General features: G+C 36.0%; 2 protein-coding genes across 2 annotated transcripts; one reads left to right on the plus strand and one right to left on the minus strand.

Moving 5' to 3' along the window:
* Window positions 1-202: 202 nt before the first annotated feature.
* On the plus strand, window positions 203-8,106 carry ankrd53 (ankyrin repeat domain 53). Its single transcript, XM_077227233.1, has 6 exons — window positions 203-284; window positions 507-660; window positions 2,697-2,899; window positions 4,700-4,864; window positions 7,392-7,820; window positions 7,857-8,106. The coding sequence occupies exons 1-5, from the start codon at window positions 241-243 to the stop codon at window positions 7,588-7,590; spliced, it is 765 nt and encodes a 254-aa protein (XP_077083348.1). The 5' UTR covers window positions 203-240; the 3' UTR covers window positions 7,591-7,820; window positions 7,857-8,106.
* A 1,958-nt stretch (window positions 8,107-10,064) lies between these two features.
* Window positions 10,065-15,466, minus strand: tex261 (testis expressed 261). The gene is made up of 6 exons (XM_077227506.1): window positions 15,282-15,466; window positions 14,435-14,514; window positions 13,269-13,422; window positions 13,124-13,191; window positions 12,298-12,400; window positions 10,065-11,113 (listed from the first exon to the last, which is right to left on the minus strand). Exons 1-6 carry the CDS (start codon window positions 15,349-15,351, stop codon window positions 10,998-11,000), a joined length of 591 nt encoding a protein of 196 aa, XP_077083621.1. The 5' UTR covers window positions 15,352-15,466; the 3' UTR covers window positions 10,065-10,997.
* Window positions 15,467-18,878: the final 3,412 nt, after the last annotated feature.

The following is an 18,878-nucleotide window of genomic DNA, read 5'->3' on the forward strand; positions in this document are numbered from 1 at the left end:
CCGAGATTGGAGTACTTGTGGTACATTTAACATTCATTTGTCACACTGACTGACTGCAAACGTGCATTTAAAAAAATAAAAAATGTGATTAAAATGGTGAAAAAGAATTGATGACCAGTTGCAGCACACCATTCTTTTACCTAAAAAGGCAAAACAACCTAATGTTAATTTAAAAATGTCAATGTTTGTCAACTAGGAATTCAGCTCGCACACTTGCGTTTGTTTGACATTAGAAACGCCATGGAAACAGCCGCAGAAACGTCAACAAACTCCACGGCCATGAGGTGAGTTTTTGCTCGATGCTAAATCCATAGATAGATATATTTATATATCTATGGCTAAATCAGTCACACAATCTCAGAATTATAGCGAATATATGTAAGCATTAAAATGTGATTTAATTATCTATGGAAAAATGTTAATGTAATACTGTGTATAAGTTGTGATATTAATAACCTATAATATATAATTATAATAATAACTTCATTACATTTGTTTATTTTTAGTGTTAGTCGAAAGGGTGATTCCGGATCGCTGGTTCGGCTGATTCGTTCATTTCCACCGGAGAGCGACATGTTTCACGCCGCCGCGTGCGGAGCGCGTGAATGGTTGAGTTTGATTCTGACGAGAGCGCGCAAACCATTGCACACTGACAAACACGTGCGTGCTTTATACTTATCCAAAATGATTTGTTGTTAATTCAGCTCCAACCGCTTAACATTAAATATTGATCAAGTACATGTTTCTGGCAGATAATGGCCAGTGCTGATGACGTAAGCTGGGTACTTTCTCTCTCATCCCTCTTTTTCTGGATAATTTTATCTTTCGTTACAGTAGTATATTTAATTTTACTGCCTCATTAAAGGACCCAAAAAGTACCTTGTACAAAATTAAAATATTTATCATTATCTTTATACTTATCGTCCTTGGTGTGAAGGGGCCTTACAGTTTTTCTCAATTGCTTTGGCTCAGTTCTCAAATGTTTTTTTTATTTCCCAAAACATTAAGTTCAGATCTCTGAACAATTCGCTTCTTCCTCACAACAGATTGGAATTTCTTATTGATTTGAGCAAATTGCAAATGCTTTGGCACATGTGTGCAAAGAGTACATACAACTGTCTGCAGTTTGGACAACAAATAATTGCATATGGCTTGTTGATCAAAACTGATGACTCGATTCTCACTTACACTTTCAAACACTTCAGAACTTCTCAGATATTTTTTATTGTGTAAGCCATCACATTCAAAACTATCTGTTCAATGATCATAATTAGTATACATGAATGTATATTCCAAAATATATCTGACATTGACATTGTTTGTAATGTTTGCTAAATTGGCACATGACCTCTAATTGCATTCGCAATCTAATTACAAATTACCTCTAATATGAATCAACCATTTAACCATTACACCAATCAACTTTGGGAGTATATATATGTCTATATATATATATATATATAGATTGCCCACAGCACAATCACTGCTGTAGAAGGTTTTGAGAATGGAGGACGTTCACAACCCTGAACTGCAGCAACATGCTCATGGAAGAGCAATTGGAAGGCGTGTAAGAATACGTGGTGGTGGTAGAGGAAGAAATAATCGAGAAAGAGGTGGAAATAGAAGAGTCAGAGTCTCTGATGAAATCAGAGCCACACTTGTGGATATATATATATATATATATATATATATATATATATATATATATATAATGACACACACACACACACGCGCGCGTGCGCCAGAGTCGCCATTGGCAAGGTTAGCATCCTTACACAAATATGAAATGTAAAGTGATTATTGTTACTCTTGTCAGTTACTTACCGTAACATGTACAGTAAATACACTTGTACTCATGAAGTACAAAAATAAACACTGTAAAAATACAAATGTTCATACACTTTTTTTTTCTACATACTATTGACTTTTCTCAACAAATATGAGACCTGTTTACAGTAAATCCTTAAATTTCATCTGTTGTGGTGAAAAAACAACTAAACATTTTGACCAGTGTGGGTCACACAATGACAAAAATACTTTAGATTTTGGTGGCCTTGGGCAAATTATTGACACAATAACTAGGTTTTGAAGCATGAATTAAATGTTTTGGGTGAGTAACTACATTTTGCAGACATCCTATAAAGTTTTGAAGTTCCTGCAAACAGTTGTGACATTTGCACTCACAGTTTAGAGAATGTTAAGACTGTTTCGAAAAATGTGCCAAAGCAATTGAGAAAAACTGTAATAATAATAATATTGATAATAAATTATATAATGCAGATACTATTTTAAATATCCATAATACGCCTGTTCATAATAAAATATCAAACCAAGAAATTTATTATTTTTGCATTTTTATTATTTATTCATAATATTTTGCATCCTTTACCCAGTGACCAAAACATGGAAACCCAACCAGTGTGTGTGTGTGTGTACAAGTTTGAACTCAGGACTGAACTCATGTCACTGTGGGGACCTAAATTGAGGTACCCATGGGTGCAAAAGCTTAAAGCCTAAATCATACAGAATAAGGTTTTTTTTTTTGGTTTAAAATGTAAAAATGCAGAAAGTTGTGTGTGATGGGTAGGTTTAGGGGTCGGGTTAGTGTAAGGAGACAGGATATACAGTTTGGACAGTTTACCATCACGCCTATGGAGAGTCCCCACAAAGATAGCGACTGTGTTTGTGTGTTTCAGGGTCTCACCGTGCTTCATATCGCAGCGCTACATGGACACTTGGCCTGTATGGAGCTGCTGGTGGAGGATGGTGGTTGTGTGGATGTGAATGTGAGGTGTCCTCAGGGACGCAGACCCCTACATATGGTGCTGACAACTCAGAGCCGACAAAACTCTCACGCCTGCCTCATTTATCTGCTGGAACACGGTGCCCAGATCAATGTGTACGAACCACCTCTGTTTTACCACTATAACTCTCTTAGATTCATATTTAATAATGAACATAAGCCAAACAAACAAATAAAGGCAATACATTTATGTTAAAAGTTTTTATCAGTTTATACTTATACCAGTTTGGTTATATACTTTGAAGTGAAACTGGATATTCAACAATTTTGGTGGTGGAGCAACTTACCTATATTTTGATGAAAGTGAACAGTTTTTAATGTTGATTTGATTGATTGATTGATTGATTGGTTGGTTGGTTGGTTGACTGGTTGTGTTAGTTGGTTGTTTGACTGGTTGGTTGGTTGGTTGGTTGATTTGGTTGCTTGTTTGTTTGCTTGTTTGATCAGTTGGTTGGTTGATTGGTTGGTTGGTTGGTTGGTGGGTTGGTTGGTTGTGTTGGTTTGTTGATTGGTTGGTTGACTGGTTGGTTGACTGGTTGATTTGGTTGATTGGTTGGTTGGTTGATTAGTTGGTTGGTTGGTTGGTTGGTTGACTGGTTGATTTGGTTGGTTGGTTGTGTTGGTTGGTTGGTTGACTAGTTGTTTTGGTTGGTTGACTGGTTGTTTTGGTTGGTTGGTTGGTTGCTTGTTTGTTTGTTTGTTTGTTTGTTTGATCGGTTGGTCGGTTGGTTGGTTGGTTGGTTGGTTGACTGGTTGTGTTGGTGGTTGGTTGACTGGTTGTGTTGGTTGGTTGGTTGGTTGGTTGACTGGTTGTGTTGGTTGGTTGATTGGTTGGTTGGTTGACGGGTTGTTTTGGTTGGTTGGTTGGTTGGTTGGTTGGTTGGTTGGTTGGTTGACTAGTTGTTTTGGTTGGTTGGTTGGTTGGTTGACTGGTTGTTTTGGTTGGTTGGTTGGTTGGTTGGTTGGTTGGTTGGTTGGTTGGTTGGTTGGTTGGTTGGTTGGTTGGTTGGTTGGTTGACTGGTTGTTTTGGTTGGTTGTGTTGGTTGGTTGGTTGGTTGGTTGGTTATGTTGGTTGGTTAGTTGGTTGGTTGTGTTGGTTGGTTAGTTGGTTGGCTGATTGTTTGGTTGACTGGTTGTGTTGATTGGTTGGTTGACTGGTTGTTTTGGTTGGTTGGTTGACTGGTTGTTTTGGTTGGTTGGTTGGTTGGTTGGTTGACTGGTTGTTTTGGTTGGTTGGTTGTGTTTGTTGGTTAGTTGGTTGGTTGTGTTGGTTGGTTAGTTGGTTGGCTGATTGTTTGGTTGACTGGTTGTGTTGATTGGTTGATAGGTTGGTTGACTGGTTGTTTTGGTTGGTTGGTTGACTGGTTGTTTTGGTTGGTTGGTTGACTGGTTGTTTTGGTTGGTTGGTTGGTTGGTTGACTGGTTGTTTTGGTTGGTTTTGTTGGTTGGTTGACTGGTTGTTTTGGTTGGTTGGTTGGTTGGTTGGTTGGTTGGTTGGTTGGTTGGTTGACTGGTTGTTTTGGTTTGTTGGTTGGTTGTGTTTGTTTGTTGGTTGGTTGTGTTGGTTGGTTAGTTGGTTGGTTGACTGGTTGTTTGGTTGACTGGTTGTGTTGGTTGGTTGATTGGTTGGTTGACTGGTTGTTTTGATTGGTTGGTTGGTTGACTGGTTGTTTTGGTTGGTTGGTTGGTTGGTTGACTGGTTGTTTTGGTTGGTTGACTGGTTTATTGGTTGAAGAATCAATATTGGTTCTTCACTGCAAAAACACCCTTTTGGAAGCTTTATTTTTATGAGTTTGAGGACACATACAGGCTACATTGTCAGCATGAATATAGCTGCCATGGCATCAGAAGCATGTCATTGTGTCACAGCTGCCTCAGTGTTGTTGTATCCACAGGTCAACAGATGAAGGATTGACTCCACTGCATTTGGCTGCTGCAGAGGGTCTGATGGATTGCACAGAGACGCTGGTGAGAAACGGAGCAGACACACACGCTCGGGACAAGAGGGGTCACACAGCCCTAGACCTCGCTCGTATCTGGGGCCACAGGCTCATTGCCAGGTATCAAGTGCTAGTGACAATTACTGGATGGGATGGTGCATGTTGTCGACACCTCAGTGTGTGTGATTTAGGTTAGATTACATGACACTGCATATATGCAAAAACTGATGGCATGCACTGTAAAAAATTATATGGTCAATAAGTCAAGGCAATGTTTTTACATCACTTTAACTCATCAAAACAATTTAAGCAATTCCAACTTTTTTTTCTACGAGATTCAACTCGATTTTTAAATATAAAGATTTTTTTTAAATATAATTTAAGTTGAAATTACTTGTTAAGCCAATTTGATTATACTTAAAAATGTAAGGCAGCAAATTAAATACAAAGTTTTTTCATGAAACCAGGTCCTTAGAATTGAATTAGTACAGTTAATTACTTAACGACCGCTAAAAAGTATGTTCTATATAGTATGAATGTGTGTAGAATTAATGTAATCTGGACGAACTACATTTGCCATGTTGTCATCATCATGTGACCTACCAGCATCAGTTGCGTCGCTTCACTGTCATTCACAAATCCTCTCCCAACGACCTCATGGGACAGTAAATTGCCCATCGAATGCAAACTTCAGAAAGTATTGTGAATGCAGACATACCACTCTTGTCACATACTGTTTTTCACCTATTATATAACATAAATATGAACATATTTTCATAAATATGAACATATTTTGATTTTGATGGCTGCAACACATCTCAAAAAAGTTGGGACAGAGACATGTTTACCACTGTGTCACATCCTTTCCTTTTAATTACACTTTTTAATCATTTGGGAGTTGAGTATACTAATTGTTGGAGTTTTGCTAGTGGAATATTTGCCCAATCTTGTCTGATACAAGACAGCCGCTCAACAGTCTGTGGTCATCGTTGCCTGATTCTCCTTTTCATGATGGATCATACATATTCCATAAGAGACATATCTGGACTGCAGTAAACAGGAGGCACATCCCTTCTATGGTGCAGAGTGTCTAGAAACCACTCAGTTTTAGCATGTGCAGAATGAGGCCTGGCATTGTCTTGCTTCCCAGGAAAGATGTCATCTTGATGGCAGTTTTTGTCTTTGTACAATACAAATATATGCCTCCATGTCAATGGTACCTTCACAATAATGAAAGTTACCCAGACTGTTTGCAATGATGCACCTCAATACCAGCACAGATGTTTGCTTTTGCACCTGTCGCTGGTGAAAGTCTGGTTGGTCCCTTTCTTCTTTGGGACTGAGAACTCGGTGTCCATTTTCTCCCAAAAACAAGCTGAAACATGGACTCATCTGACCACAGCACACATTCCCACTGTCTCCTAGACCATCTGAGATGAGCTCAGGCCCAGAGAACTCGCCGGCATCTTCACATAGAACTGATGTAAAGCTTTCTCCGTGCGTAACAGAGATTCAAGTGGCATTTCTTGATGCAGAGTCAGACTGTGTTCAGTGAAAACGGTTTTCCAAATTACTCCTGAGCACATGTGTCTGTATTTAACGGATTAGCATGATGGTATCTCGTGCAATGCCATCTGAGGGCTCAAAGGTCACGCACATTCAACAGAGGTCTACTGCCTTGCTCAACACAGACTGAGATTTCTCTGGATTCCCTGAATCTTGTGACAATATTATGTATGGAAGATGATGAAAGGCATAAATTCTTTGCAATCTTGCATTGAGAAATGTGATTTTTTAAATAGTTTGACAATTCTCTCATGATATTTGGCACAAAGTGATGAGCCATGACCCATCTTTGCTTAAAAAGACTGAGAAGCACTTTTACACCCAAACATGATACCCTCAACTATTACCAATTCACCTGCTCATTGTAGACTGTTTCAAAAGAGTTGGATAATCTAATTTGGATAATCTTTTCACTTTTATTTGGTCTCCGTCCCAACTTTTTTGAGGTGTTGCAGCCATCAAAATCAAAAATTTTTCATTTTTACAAAATATAATTATGTTGGTCAGTGAAAACATTGGGAAACATTTCTTTGTACTTTTGTCAGTTAATAAAAGGTAAAATTGAATAAAAAAATCACAGATTCTTGATTTTATTGCATTTTACAAAATGTCCCAACTTTTTCTGATTTGGGGTTGTAGTAGGGAAGTATGCGATTTCAGATGCAGCCACAGTTCTCTATAGGTTGTAGCTGATTGATTTATCAGCAGCCAATGATCTTGTTGCTCAACCTTCAAATACCAGTCATCATTTCCTCTAACAGTTGCAGAAGTCCTCCAGCTTCACCTGTATAGATCTGCTACGGGTAATTAATGTACACTATATTGTACAGCAGCAGCATATCTTACTTGCTCACAGCAGCGTGTCTGTGAATGTATTGGCAGTAGTAAGTCCTGTACTTGCTCTGCAGGAGCAGCGTAGCACATCTCTTCTCGCCAAGACCAAATATATCAACATTCTCACACCCATTAACATGCCAAACACTCCAAGAGTTGTCATGAGTCATGACAGAACTTAAGTTTTCTATTTTTTCAGAGTGTGAAGTCAGATATGCAAATGAACATAAATGTGTTTGTGCAACAGGTTTCTGAAAGATGCAATGTGGCGAAAAGACAAACAGCAGGAGATTTTGAACACCAGAGAGCGACGTGATCTAAGGCAATTCCAGTGTTTCAATGTGCTGGATCTGTCTCGACTGGGTCGGGCCCTAAAAACCAAAGACTCGCCGTGGACTGAGGTGGCCATGCACCTCGCTGAGGAGTTGAAGCCCGGACACTATTAGACCCGCTCTCATCTACAGAGACCATTGTCCTATTTTCAATAAGTGCCAGAGGAATAAAAAGTGTTATGTACATTTACTTTTCAATTCGGTGTTGCACTAAGTAGAGATACTTCTGTTCTGAATGGAATACTAGTGTACTTCATACTGTTTGTTAAAGGGACTATTATGCTTTTCCGAATATTATTTTATTCTCCTTACATGGAGTGTGTAATATTTTTCTGTTTGGGAAGGTCTGCAAAGTTTAAAAGGTCAAAGTGCACAACAAGTAAAGTTATTGTCTCTTAAGAGAAAGAATGGATTTACATGCATGTTTAATTCAGCATGATCCAGTTCTCAGAAATACAAATGGACCTCCGATCAAAAATCAAAGAAAATGTTGAAAACTGCAGTGGATTTTAAAACACTGCATTGTGGGACACAATATTATGCAGTGCATATTGCATAATAAGAAAGAGTTATAATAATAATATGACAGCAAACACAAATCATAGTGCATCTTTAATACATGCAGTGAAATTAATACTTAATTAAACATGTTTCTACCAGTTTAGACTATTAAGGTGTTTTGCATCTTTAATGAGATTATTTTCATTTTGTGATTAATTATTCTTGATTATTCTCACCAGATTGTTTTTACAGTAATTTTTACTGTACCAGTAAATGTTTTTATTTAAAACAGATTAAAGGGAGTATACAAATTGGGCATGTCGCTATCCACCACTATTCACGATAACCGTGATATTAAAAAAAAATTAAATATCATTATCGTGTTAATTAGGGGTGTCGCAATATACAGATATTGATATAAATGTATATATATATATATATATCATCATGAATTATTTTTGCAAAAATCATGACAGCCCTAATACAAATAGCCTAATATCACTATGTACACTATGTTCAAAAGTTTGGGGTTTAGTAAGATTTCATTATTCATTAAGGACACATTAAATTGATCAAAAGTGACAGAAATGTTTTTTAATTTAAATAACCGCTGTTAACGAACTTTATATTCATCAAAGGATCCTGAAAGTTTCCACAAAAATATGAAGCAGCACAACTGTTTTCAACATTGAAAATAATCATAAATGTTTCTAGAGCATCAGATCATCAAATTAAAATGATTTCTGAAGGATCATGTGACACTGAAGACTGGAGTAATGATGCTGAAAATACAGCTTTGATCACAGGAATAAATTACATGTTAAAATACATTCAAATAGAAAAGAGTTCATATAAATTGTAATACAATTTAACAATAATACTATATTTCTCATCAAATAAATGCAGCATCGGTGAGCAGAAGACACTTTTGTAAAATCTTACTGCCCCTAACTTTTTGGACGATAGTGTATAAATATTTAAAAATTGATTTTTTTCTTCACATTACAGTAGAATGGAAAGCTGTGGATTAATTTGGTAGTACGCTACAGTGTAGTGCAGACAGGGGAACTGAATTGGGAAAGCCAGGACTCGACACCTGGACGTGTTCTTGAAAGGTTTGTGATATTCAATGGCACACTTTCCCAAAACGCAAATCTGACCAGAGGCTAAAAACTGTAGAGTAGCTTTTAACTGCAACATGCCTCTAAACATGCACACTCAAGCCAACACTGACCATCATCAAGGTGTGAAAAGGTGAACAGAAAACATCTATGAGGGCAAAAAAACCCGCTGAACTATGTAGGTGCATGTTCATGAAAGTTGAACTCTGAATGCGGTTTGAGGGCTGGAGGCGTCCAGGTCGAAGTCGCGGTGACCCGGGTCACCGGCCCGAAACAGCTCTGCTGGCTTTCCTGCATTACATCCCAATGGACGCTTGGCTTCATTTTTGACATGCAAGAAAACAGATGCCCTTTTACAGACCTAGAACCAGTTTTCCGTACGTCGACTTTAACCTCAGCCATTACGAAACAAGCCACAAAATGTTTGGATTAAAAAAAGGATCAGCGAAGGGCAACTTCCACCCTCCTAAGTGATTCGCTCCCAGATGAGAGCTTCCTGATGTGAATGTGTCCTGACCTTTCCTCAACCTCGCACTCCGAGAACAAGATCCCGAACGTCAGAGAGAGAGGAGCGCAAATGTGTCCGTACAGAGGAAGAGCCGGTACAGACAGCGCCGCAGTTCTTCTGAGCCATCCGGATATTTTATTAGAAGTTCTTTTATTCTTCTAAGTTCTTCACATTTAACGTTTACATTTTGTTTATATATAATTTATATATATATATAAATTATAGTTTTGCTTAGGTGATCCTCTCATAAAATGTCCAGATCACATAATACCCGAAAATATTTAGTTTGATGAAGACCTTTTTGTATAAACTTTTTCTGATAATTAAGCACATTTAATAACATAATTAGATACATATTTTTATGGATCTGAACACATCTGAAACGTAAAAAAAAAACGCAACTGAAAAACAATGTTTTAAAATTAACATTTGAACAAGGCATGCAAATCACAAACACATTTATTTTTAATAATATATTTAATTTTTAATTCGCCTGAAAAACAATGCTCGCCTTTAATCCTTAAAATCTCAATGCAATTTTTTCCCCCTCGTGACTTTGCGGGTGAAATGGGACCCACTCACATCAGATCCTTATTTGTGCATGACAATGTTTACCTTTTAAAAACTCATACAACTGAATTTTATTAGATTTTTGTACAGCACACAAATTAAGCATGGCCAACACTATGGCTCTCATGATTACAGTATATTTAAAGCAATATTTTACCCAAAAACTAGCTTTTCTTTAATCCTCAAACCACCGGATGATATAAAATGGACTTATAAAGCTCAAATGGAGCAGAAAGGACATAAACGATCCTTCTTAACATCAGGTAATTAAAAATTGACTTGGTTAAGGTCCTACTTCAAAGCAAATACTTGTAGTGTGAGGCGTGAGTGACTATGTACCGACGGTGAGCAAACTGAAGAATGAACACTGGATTCGGGGGTAAAACATTCCTTTAAAACGTGAACACAGAATCCAGACACATCAGTTTGTTCATGAGTGAACACAAGCATTGGCTTTTGATGCGATTAGAAGAAAATCAGCAGGAGCCTCTAGCGACGCTATGAAGCCGAAGCCCCTTCCACAATCATCCACATACAGACGAGATTAAGCCTTTAAAAATTAAAGACTTCTGAAGTCCTTTCATGGCTTTAGACGCCTAAGAAAAAATTAGCTGGCGACTCTCAACGTGAATCAACAGACTGATAAGTTCATTCAGAGTTTGTGCGCGTTTGTTCTGATGTGGTCCTACAGATTCAATCTCATGATCATCATTGCAAACGAATCCCTCCCACAAAAAAAAGATGCTGTCCAATGAAAGGGGCCGGTGACCTGATCAAACCCCCCCACAGCCCTCCGTCCGGTGCTTATTTCCACTGCTTCATCAGTACATCTTCTGTCGGCTCGGCAAAACAGCCTCCTTCAAGAAGGAGAAGATGAGCAGGATTCCCGAGCGCTTGCCCCGCTTGCCTTTAGTGAAGTAGTTCGACACCACGTCATCTGAGAAACACACACACACAGAAAACAATCAATATATGAGGAGTTGTATATAGTAGCACTGTTAATGTCTGTCCATCACATCCAACTACAGGGTAAAGGGGGGGGGGGGGGGGGCGATAAACAAAAATTGTAATAATATATTTTAAAACATTTGGTGATTAATGATACCATGATGCACACATTTTGAAGAACATTGCAAAAAAAAAATTGTTTTGACCGAAAACAATGTTTTTAAAATGAACATTCAAATATATTTTTTGAAGGCATGTAAATTACAAAAGCCACCATACAAGATGCATATTTTTAATAAAAATATTTATTATCATTGTTAATTATTTTTATTGAATTAGAAATATTTTTCAAAGGCACGTAAATTACAATGAAGCAAATTTATTTGTAATAAAAGAAAAACATTTTATTATATTATTCATCCTTTTTATTTAATTAGCCTGAAAAAAATGTTCAAAGTAAAATGCACATTTGAATATTATTCAGGGCATGTAAATTACAATGAAGCAAATGTATTTTTAATAAGATATAAAAAAATATTTTATTTATTACTTTTATTTAATTAAACTGAAAAACAACGTTCAAGGTAAAATGCACATTTAAATATTTTTCAAAGGCAAGTAAATTACAAAGAGCTAATTTTTTTTAAATAAAACATGACATTTTTTTTATTTTATTTATTACTTTTATTTAATTAAACTGAAAAACAACATTCAAAGTGAAATGCACATTTGAATATTATTCAAGGGCACGTAAATTACAATGAAGCAATTTTATTTTTAATAAAATATTCCATTTGTGTTATTTAATTTATTTTTATTTAAAAAATACTAGTTAAAATTCTACTAAATGACATCATATAGTGCTCTATTAAACTCATCTGCTCGGTTTGGTTCAAACAAAAGTCTCTATATTTAATTGAAAAGCTTTTGCTTTGATTCTGAAGAAGCCTCGTCCACTTTTGCACATTTTTGACACATTCGGAAATAATGTATCAATCAAATCACTTTTAATGACTGTGAAAAACAACAATAATTGCATACAGATTTCTTCTGTTTGCACCGTTATGTCACTCAGCCCATGCAGTAACAGGGTTAGTAGTACCTAAGGGTAGTTTAACATGCCATGTGGTCATAAAGATCAGATATAATAAAGCATAATGTGGTCTCTCTCACCTCCCTGCTGCACAGTGGATGGAAGGACATTCTCCCCGGCAGAGAGAGACACGAAGAACGAGAAAGGAATCACCCACAGGCATATAGTGAAGTACGCCAGAACCTGAAAACACAGAGACGTTACTCTCAACTCGTCCTCGAGTAAACTCAGTCACTGATCAGTGATCACCTAAACTTCAAAACACACACATCATTTAATCAGCATAATGTCATGTTTTAAAGAAATTAAATCCTTAGCAAGGATGAATTAAACTGATCAAAATTGATAGTAAAGACTTATAATGTTACTAAAGGTTTCCGTTTAAATATAAATGCTGTGCTTTCTATTCATCAAAGAAATGTCCACAAAAATATGAATGGCAGTTTCTACAAACATATTAAGCAACACATAGATAATAATCAGAAATGATTCTGAAGGATCATGTGACACTGAAGACTGGAGTAATGATGCTTTGATACAGGAATAAATTACATTTGAAAAGATATCACAATAGAAAATGGCTAAATTGTAATAATATTTAACAATATTACTGTATTTTTGATCAAATAAATGCAGCCTTGGTGAGCAGAAGAGACTTCTTTCAAAAACAGACACAAATCTTTCAAACTGTACTGTATATTTTTAACTTTATTTTTACAGCAAACTCAAAGTGGGATCAAGAGCTTTCTTTAATAGGCCAATGTGAGAGGAAAAAAAAAAATTCACATTATTATACACCCGAGCATCACCCTACATCTAAACTCCTGGGTTTGATATTACATTGTTTTGGTCAGTAAAAAAAAAAGATAACATATTTGATCTATTTGCATATTAGATATAGCATACCTCAGAGAAAGGATAGTACTCCTCCGCAAAATACTGGAAGGCCATATAGTGGTTTAACACAACCAGTGCTGGAAAAGCGAGCAACAATAAGGATGAGAGGAGAACACTGTACAATACACAGACTGTAAATGTCTCCATTACGCACCACATGACAGGATAAAGTTTGGTGAGGTCAGCATAATGTATGGAAACGTCTGCAGAAGACCAAAGTAAACCAGGTTTGTGAAGAGACCCACTCCGACCATGAGCGTCGGGAAGCCCTCGAACACGTACAGCCCGACCAGAACCGCTGTGGAGAACTGAGAGACGGGTGTGAGACGTGAGCATATCGAACGTAACCTCACGCCAGGGGTCCTACAGATACTGGCAAAGGACTTTTCAAGTACTACCTTTTTGGTGTACAAGGACTACAATGAGAGATCTTCAGATGACGCAAACTCTGAATCAACATCACCAATGCTACATTTTCTAAATGTTGTTAACAAACAAGTATTCATAACTTAAATGAGCTCATTGCTTAATTTAATACGTTTTTAGCTAACTGTGATTTTGTACAAGTACATTTCTGAAATACATAATTTAGACTCTGATAACAGTTCACTCTAAATTGTAAAGTGGACTCATGCACTTTCTGTAAAGCTGCTTTGAAACGATGTGTATTGTGAAAAGCGCTATGCAAATAAATGTGAATTGAATTTATCAACGAATATCTTTATTATCTTTCAAATTCTAAAAAATGTTAATAGATCAACAAACTGATAAAACAAAATGGTACAAAAAAAAGCAAAGATATTTCTTTATTCAAAATGATTTTTTCTCCCATGAATATATGATTGACCTCAAGAATGAAAACGCTCTCATATCCGTCATGGATATTTATGTGCAATATCACCCTCATTCATAGCCATTTATTCATTTTGTGTAAAAAGATTTAACATCAATAAAATTAAGCAATAATTTCACATATATATCTTTTAAAAAATTCAAGCACTTTTCATAAATATGGGTGTTTCAAATCAAATTCAAGTACTTCAAGCACCTTGTACGAACCCTGTCACACAAAGCATGCAACATGCTGACGCGTACATCAGTATTATAACAACCAATGCAAACACACTTATGACAACACTTTCATTTTGTGAGAGATGAACTCTGATCCGACTGTTCAGACAATGTTGACAAGCCTAAAAAGATTTGAATCCCAAACTGGATTTGTGTCCTGTTCTCTAGATATGGCTTGAGGGCCTGCGATATTAAGTCTATGGATGCAATCTTAATAATGTAAATTTTATATAATGACACAATACTCACCATGATCATATATTTTATAATGCGACTGGTGGCGACTGTGTACTCCTCTATTAACTCCGCCAGGTAATACAGGCCTGCAGCTGTGAGGACAAATAACAAACTGAGTTACAAATCAACATCTAAACAAACATGTCATTCAGATCTTACAAGTGTGTAAAAGTGCAAGAGCGATCTATCGAGTCATCTATCGAGTCTCTTATGCATTCAGTGCTAGAGTAAGAGTAAACACAGGTGTATAAAGACAGGTACAGGTGTAACTGCTGTTTTGACATGTTGCCAAGTTCTCAATCCTCATCATGAACACATCTGACTGCCTACGTGGACAGAGACATTTGGACTGTTTTTGTCTCCAATCATCATCATCATCATCATCATCATGTGGCACACAGCGAGAATTTAAAGAATACAATTAGCCATCATATATATGCAATATATACCCTAATATAAATAAATATACATATATGAAATTACTTGTAAAATAAGTGTCCTGTCAGGTGTAACTTTACCCTAACGGGTCTCATATAAATGGGCGGAGCGAATACTAATCAAAACAATCCTGTATTCTGCAGCCCTACAGTTAGAAATATAAAAACTCAAAAGCTTGAAACACAATGAGCTTATCGATTCTTATATAATATGAGTTTAGTCAAAGAGATAGATATGAGGCAGGTTTTGTCTTAGCTCATCCTACTGTTATTCTACTCTACATCGTTAATTTTTCCAAAGGCTTCTATTTATTGAAAATAAACGGATATTTGATTGTTAATAAGGCGCGGGAGCTGATGGATTTCTTTGGTCGCGTCAGCAAAAGGAGGTTAGCGGCTAACAGCAGCAACATAAAACTCACCGATAGCGAGAGTAACGAAACATATCTGTATCACCAGCGACAACCAGCTGAGTAAATAAATAAACCACATCTTTTTAAAAGGGCTGGTCGAATAAATAAGTGACTAGTAGTAAACAATAACGGAGATGTGTGTCTCCGCTGCTAGGCTAACAGCTGAAGTGGTCAAAGTTTCTTCTGCGGCTTCCTCAGGCGGAGCGAGACGCTGAAGTGGGAATCAGATTGCAGACAGCGCCACTCAGGCTGGAGGCGGTACTGCACCTGTGGATATATCTGTCTCGATAGATTCCAGCTCGAATAAAATTGCATTACATTTTTTAAAATAAATAATAATAATAATGCCTTTGGAGAACCAAGGAGTAGTCAAGTCAAGTCAAAAAATTACCCAAATGGTAGCATGGAAATTATGTAGTGATACTAAAAATACGAATAAAATAAAATATTAGTCTTGATAGTTTCCAGCTCTGCTTAAAATAAAATAAAATAAAAATATTATAATATTTTAATACTATTTTATATTTGGCTACAAAATTAATTTCAAGCAAAATCGCTGGTGTTTCTGGCGTCAAATTACCTTGTAACCAATCAGATCAACGTGTGATCGTCAACGAGTGGATCTCTGAGCTGTGTGAGTGAGTGGAGGCGGGGCTCATTTGCATATTCATAGAACCGCGTATACTAAATGAGACAAAGTAGTTACATTCAAGATATTTTAAGGCATGAAGAATGTTTTCAAGGAAAAAACGTTCAAATATGTAAGTTTTTAAGTGTTTTAAGTGATAAAATTCAGTCATGTGTGTATAAATCGGCAGACAGACAGACAGACAGACAGATGATCAGAAAAAAAGGGCTTTCCAAGGGCCTCACACATTTAGATATTTTTTTTCACCAGCTCTTCGCTTGTTTTGGTCATGCATATTACATCCACATCTACGCATCTTCTTCTCCTTCATCCTCACACAAACACAGATGCACACACCTAAATCAGACACCTTTCAGATCCTGTTGAAAAACATGAATTCTTTATAGTGTTTGTTAGATGGAAAGCTCTCTTGGGTGAGAGGAATCCTTACAGAATGAAATGCTTTTTAAAAGGAAAGAAGCAAAAGTGAGTGAGAGTGGAAAATAATTGTAGACTCCATTTAAAATGCTTTTATCGAAGAAGAGCGGTGTGAGGGTGTAAGGAGAAAAGGCTGGCCTTTTTATTGCAGGTGTTTCCAGATGGACGGATAAACTAACCTAAAGGCTTTGACACTGCCAGTATATACAGTGAAATATATTCTGATACGCACCTAATATTAGTGTTTTATGGTTTTGACTTAAAAAATAGACATTGTTTATAAGGTAACCTCTTTGTGCGGTGGTCAAATATGACAATTTTTTCAATTAAATTAATGTATCATATTTTAGTTCCGTAATGTTTTTTATTTCATATTTTGTATTATTAGGGGATTTTATAGTACTGAATTATATTTATGGAATAGTTATGATTCATTTATTACCTGTTAAGTTAGGTAAGTTATTACCTAATCACTTTTTGAGAATAGACCTGAAAATAAAATTTCCAACTTAAACTTCCTAAATCTTGAATGCTTTCGAGCACAGACTGAAGTTTTTAAAGACGACTCATGGCATATTATTGCTGAAGGGAAAAAAAACTAAAAAGAGTTGTAGAAGTTACATTTTTTTTTATTATGAAAAACGCATGAAAATGCTATTTTTAAATTTTATATCAAATACATATTTTTCAAAACAAGTTTTACTCTAAAACTGTGGAAAAAGTCAAAGCCATAAATCTAAACAAGTTGTGATCCAAATTTGAGGTTGATATCTCAAAAAATGAGCTTTCAGTAAGAATTATATTTTTGGCCGCAGTACCAAAGCTCCCACTAGGGGAAATTCGCTTCCCATTCATTTCCAATGAGCTACATCTTGACACGTGACAATTTTTTCCAAGGCTATTTAACCTTTTCGAATCATGTCCATGATTTTGTGTGTTCACACAGCAAGTGCCAAAACCTGTACAAAGTTTCGTACCATTCCGATGAAGTAAAAAATAATAATTCTAAAAACCAAAGGGTAAAAATTTTCGTCAAAAATGTCTGAACAACACCAGAGGGTTAAAATATGATTAACAAAAATATCATATTTTGCTGTCATGGTAGCTTAAAGTCTTTTAGGTTAAGGGGAGGTTTACATGACACAGTTTTCAACTAAAAACAGAAAACTTTTTATGCATTTTGGATGTTCGTTTACACTGCAATGGTGTTTTGAGGGCCTGAAAACGCAAACGGGTTTCAAAGAGCAAGTTTTTGAAAACAATACAGTTTCAGTGTAAACTACAAAAACATGAATTTGTGAAACAGTGACGTCATGCGTATATTACGTGTTCAGTCTATAGGTTTCAATGACTGGCCTGGAAGCAGAATACAGTGTTTTACAGTGTTTTCGCAGATCCGTGTGAACGGGGATAACATGGCACTGTAAAATAATATTTTCATGTTTTGTTATCGCAATGATTTGTTTTTCCTTTTGTCAAATCAATTATGGGGTTCAGATAAAATTATATTTTGAGTTTCTATTTATTAAACCAATCTCCTTTATTGTATTAACTCCAATTTGAAATTTTATTAACTCAAAATTTTAAGGCAACCAGGTAACTTACTTTTTTAGGTTAAACCAACAATATTTTTTTACAGTGTGTCGTCTGCACGCTAAACGTTTATGTTTTTAGTGCAACGTGCCCTGAGTATACTGTATAAGTGTACTTTTGCATAAGTATTTGCCCCCCTTGTGTTGTTGTTAGGATTAGTAACTTGCTTTTTTGTGTCATCTCGAGTTAATTTTCTCAAAATGACCCATTCATACTCAAAAACACTGATTGTTATTGTGAATCATGTGCAAGTATTGAGATCTCTGTGTACTTTTTTTTTTTACAAAGTGTAACATGAAATCTACTGTCGGTTACTTAAATGATTTAAAGTAAAGCATTTACTTTAAAAACTTTGTTTAGTGCTACATTGTTTGAGTAAAATTTACAAACAAAGAGTCAAATGTAAAATGTACATGAAACAGTCATGCAAAGTAAACTTCAAATGAGCAATTCCTCAACAAACTCAAACTCTTTATTCTCTTTGTTAATTTTAAGTTGTTTTTACTTTAAAAAGTATGAGTGCAAAAATTTGCAAAAGAAAGATTAAGTACATTTTTCTTGCAGCTTTTTCAGTGTTGACTGCATTATATTCTTTAATGAATGAGTCGAAGCCTTGATTCTAATCCAAATGAGATTCTTTGCTATTTTTTTCAACATTGCTGTGCATCTGAGCAACAAATGCACCAAGAATGATGACAATTACACCAGAGAAGGATGCAATATAGATTTATGAATGTAAAACAATGCCATTTTTAAGTAATTTTAAATTTCAATGCTTAGAAAATGTCAGTGTCTGATCTGTAATTCACTACAATGAAAGAATCGTTTAAAGGTTCAAATACTTGTGCAAGTCAAGTATTCAAGCAAGTGAAGTCTTTTAATGGAAGAATTCATGCCTCAAAAGAACAAATGTCCAACACAACAGCAAAAACAGACCGAGGGCAAAG

The sequence above is a fragment of the Siphateles boraxobius genome, unplaced genomic scaffold, assembly GCF_051911475.1.
Source record: "Siphateles boraxobius isolate OS27281-9 unplaced genomic scaffold, OSU_SipBor_1 130, whole genome shotgun sequence".
NCBI classification, from domain to species: Eukaryota; Metazoa; Chordata; class Actinopteri; order Cypriniformes; family Leuciscidae; genus Siphateles; species Siphateles boraxobius.

Excerpts from the sequence above, each read along its gene's own strand:
- tex261 (XM_077227506.1), bottom strand. The coding sequence starts at position 15,351 with ATGTGGTTTATTTATTTACTCAGCTGGTTGTCGCTGGTGATACAGATA. Across the intron at positions 14,515-15,281 it reads TTTCGTTACTCTCGCTATCG|CTGCAGGCCTGTATTACCTG; the intron begins GTGAGTTTTATG and ends TTGTCCTCACAG. Across the intron at positions 13,423-14,434 it reads TTATAAAATATATGATCATG|TTCTCCACAGCGGTTCTGGT; the intron begins GTGAGTATTGTG and ends CCCGTCTCTCAG.
- ankrd53 (XM_077227233.1), top strand. The coding sequence starts at position 241 with ATGGAAACAGCCGCAGAAACGTCAACAAACTCCACGGCCATGAG. Across the intron at positions 2,900-4,699 it reads CACGGTGCCCAGATCAATGT|GTCAACAGATGAAGGATTGA; the intron begins GTACGAACCACC and ends TTGTATCCACAG. Across the intron at positions 4,865-7,391 it reads GGCCACAGGCTCATTGCCAG|GTTTCTGAAAGATGCAATGT; the intron begins GTATCAAGTGCT and ends TTTGTGCAACAG.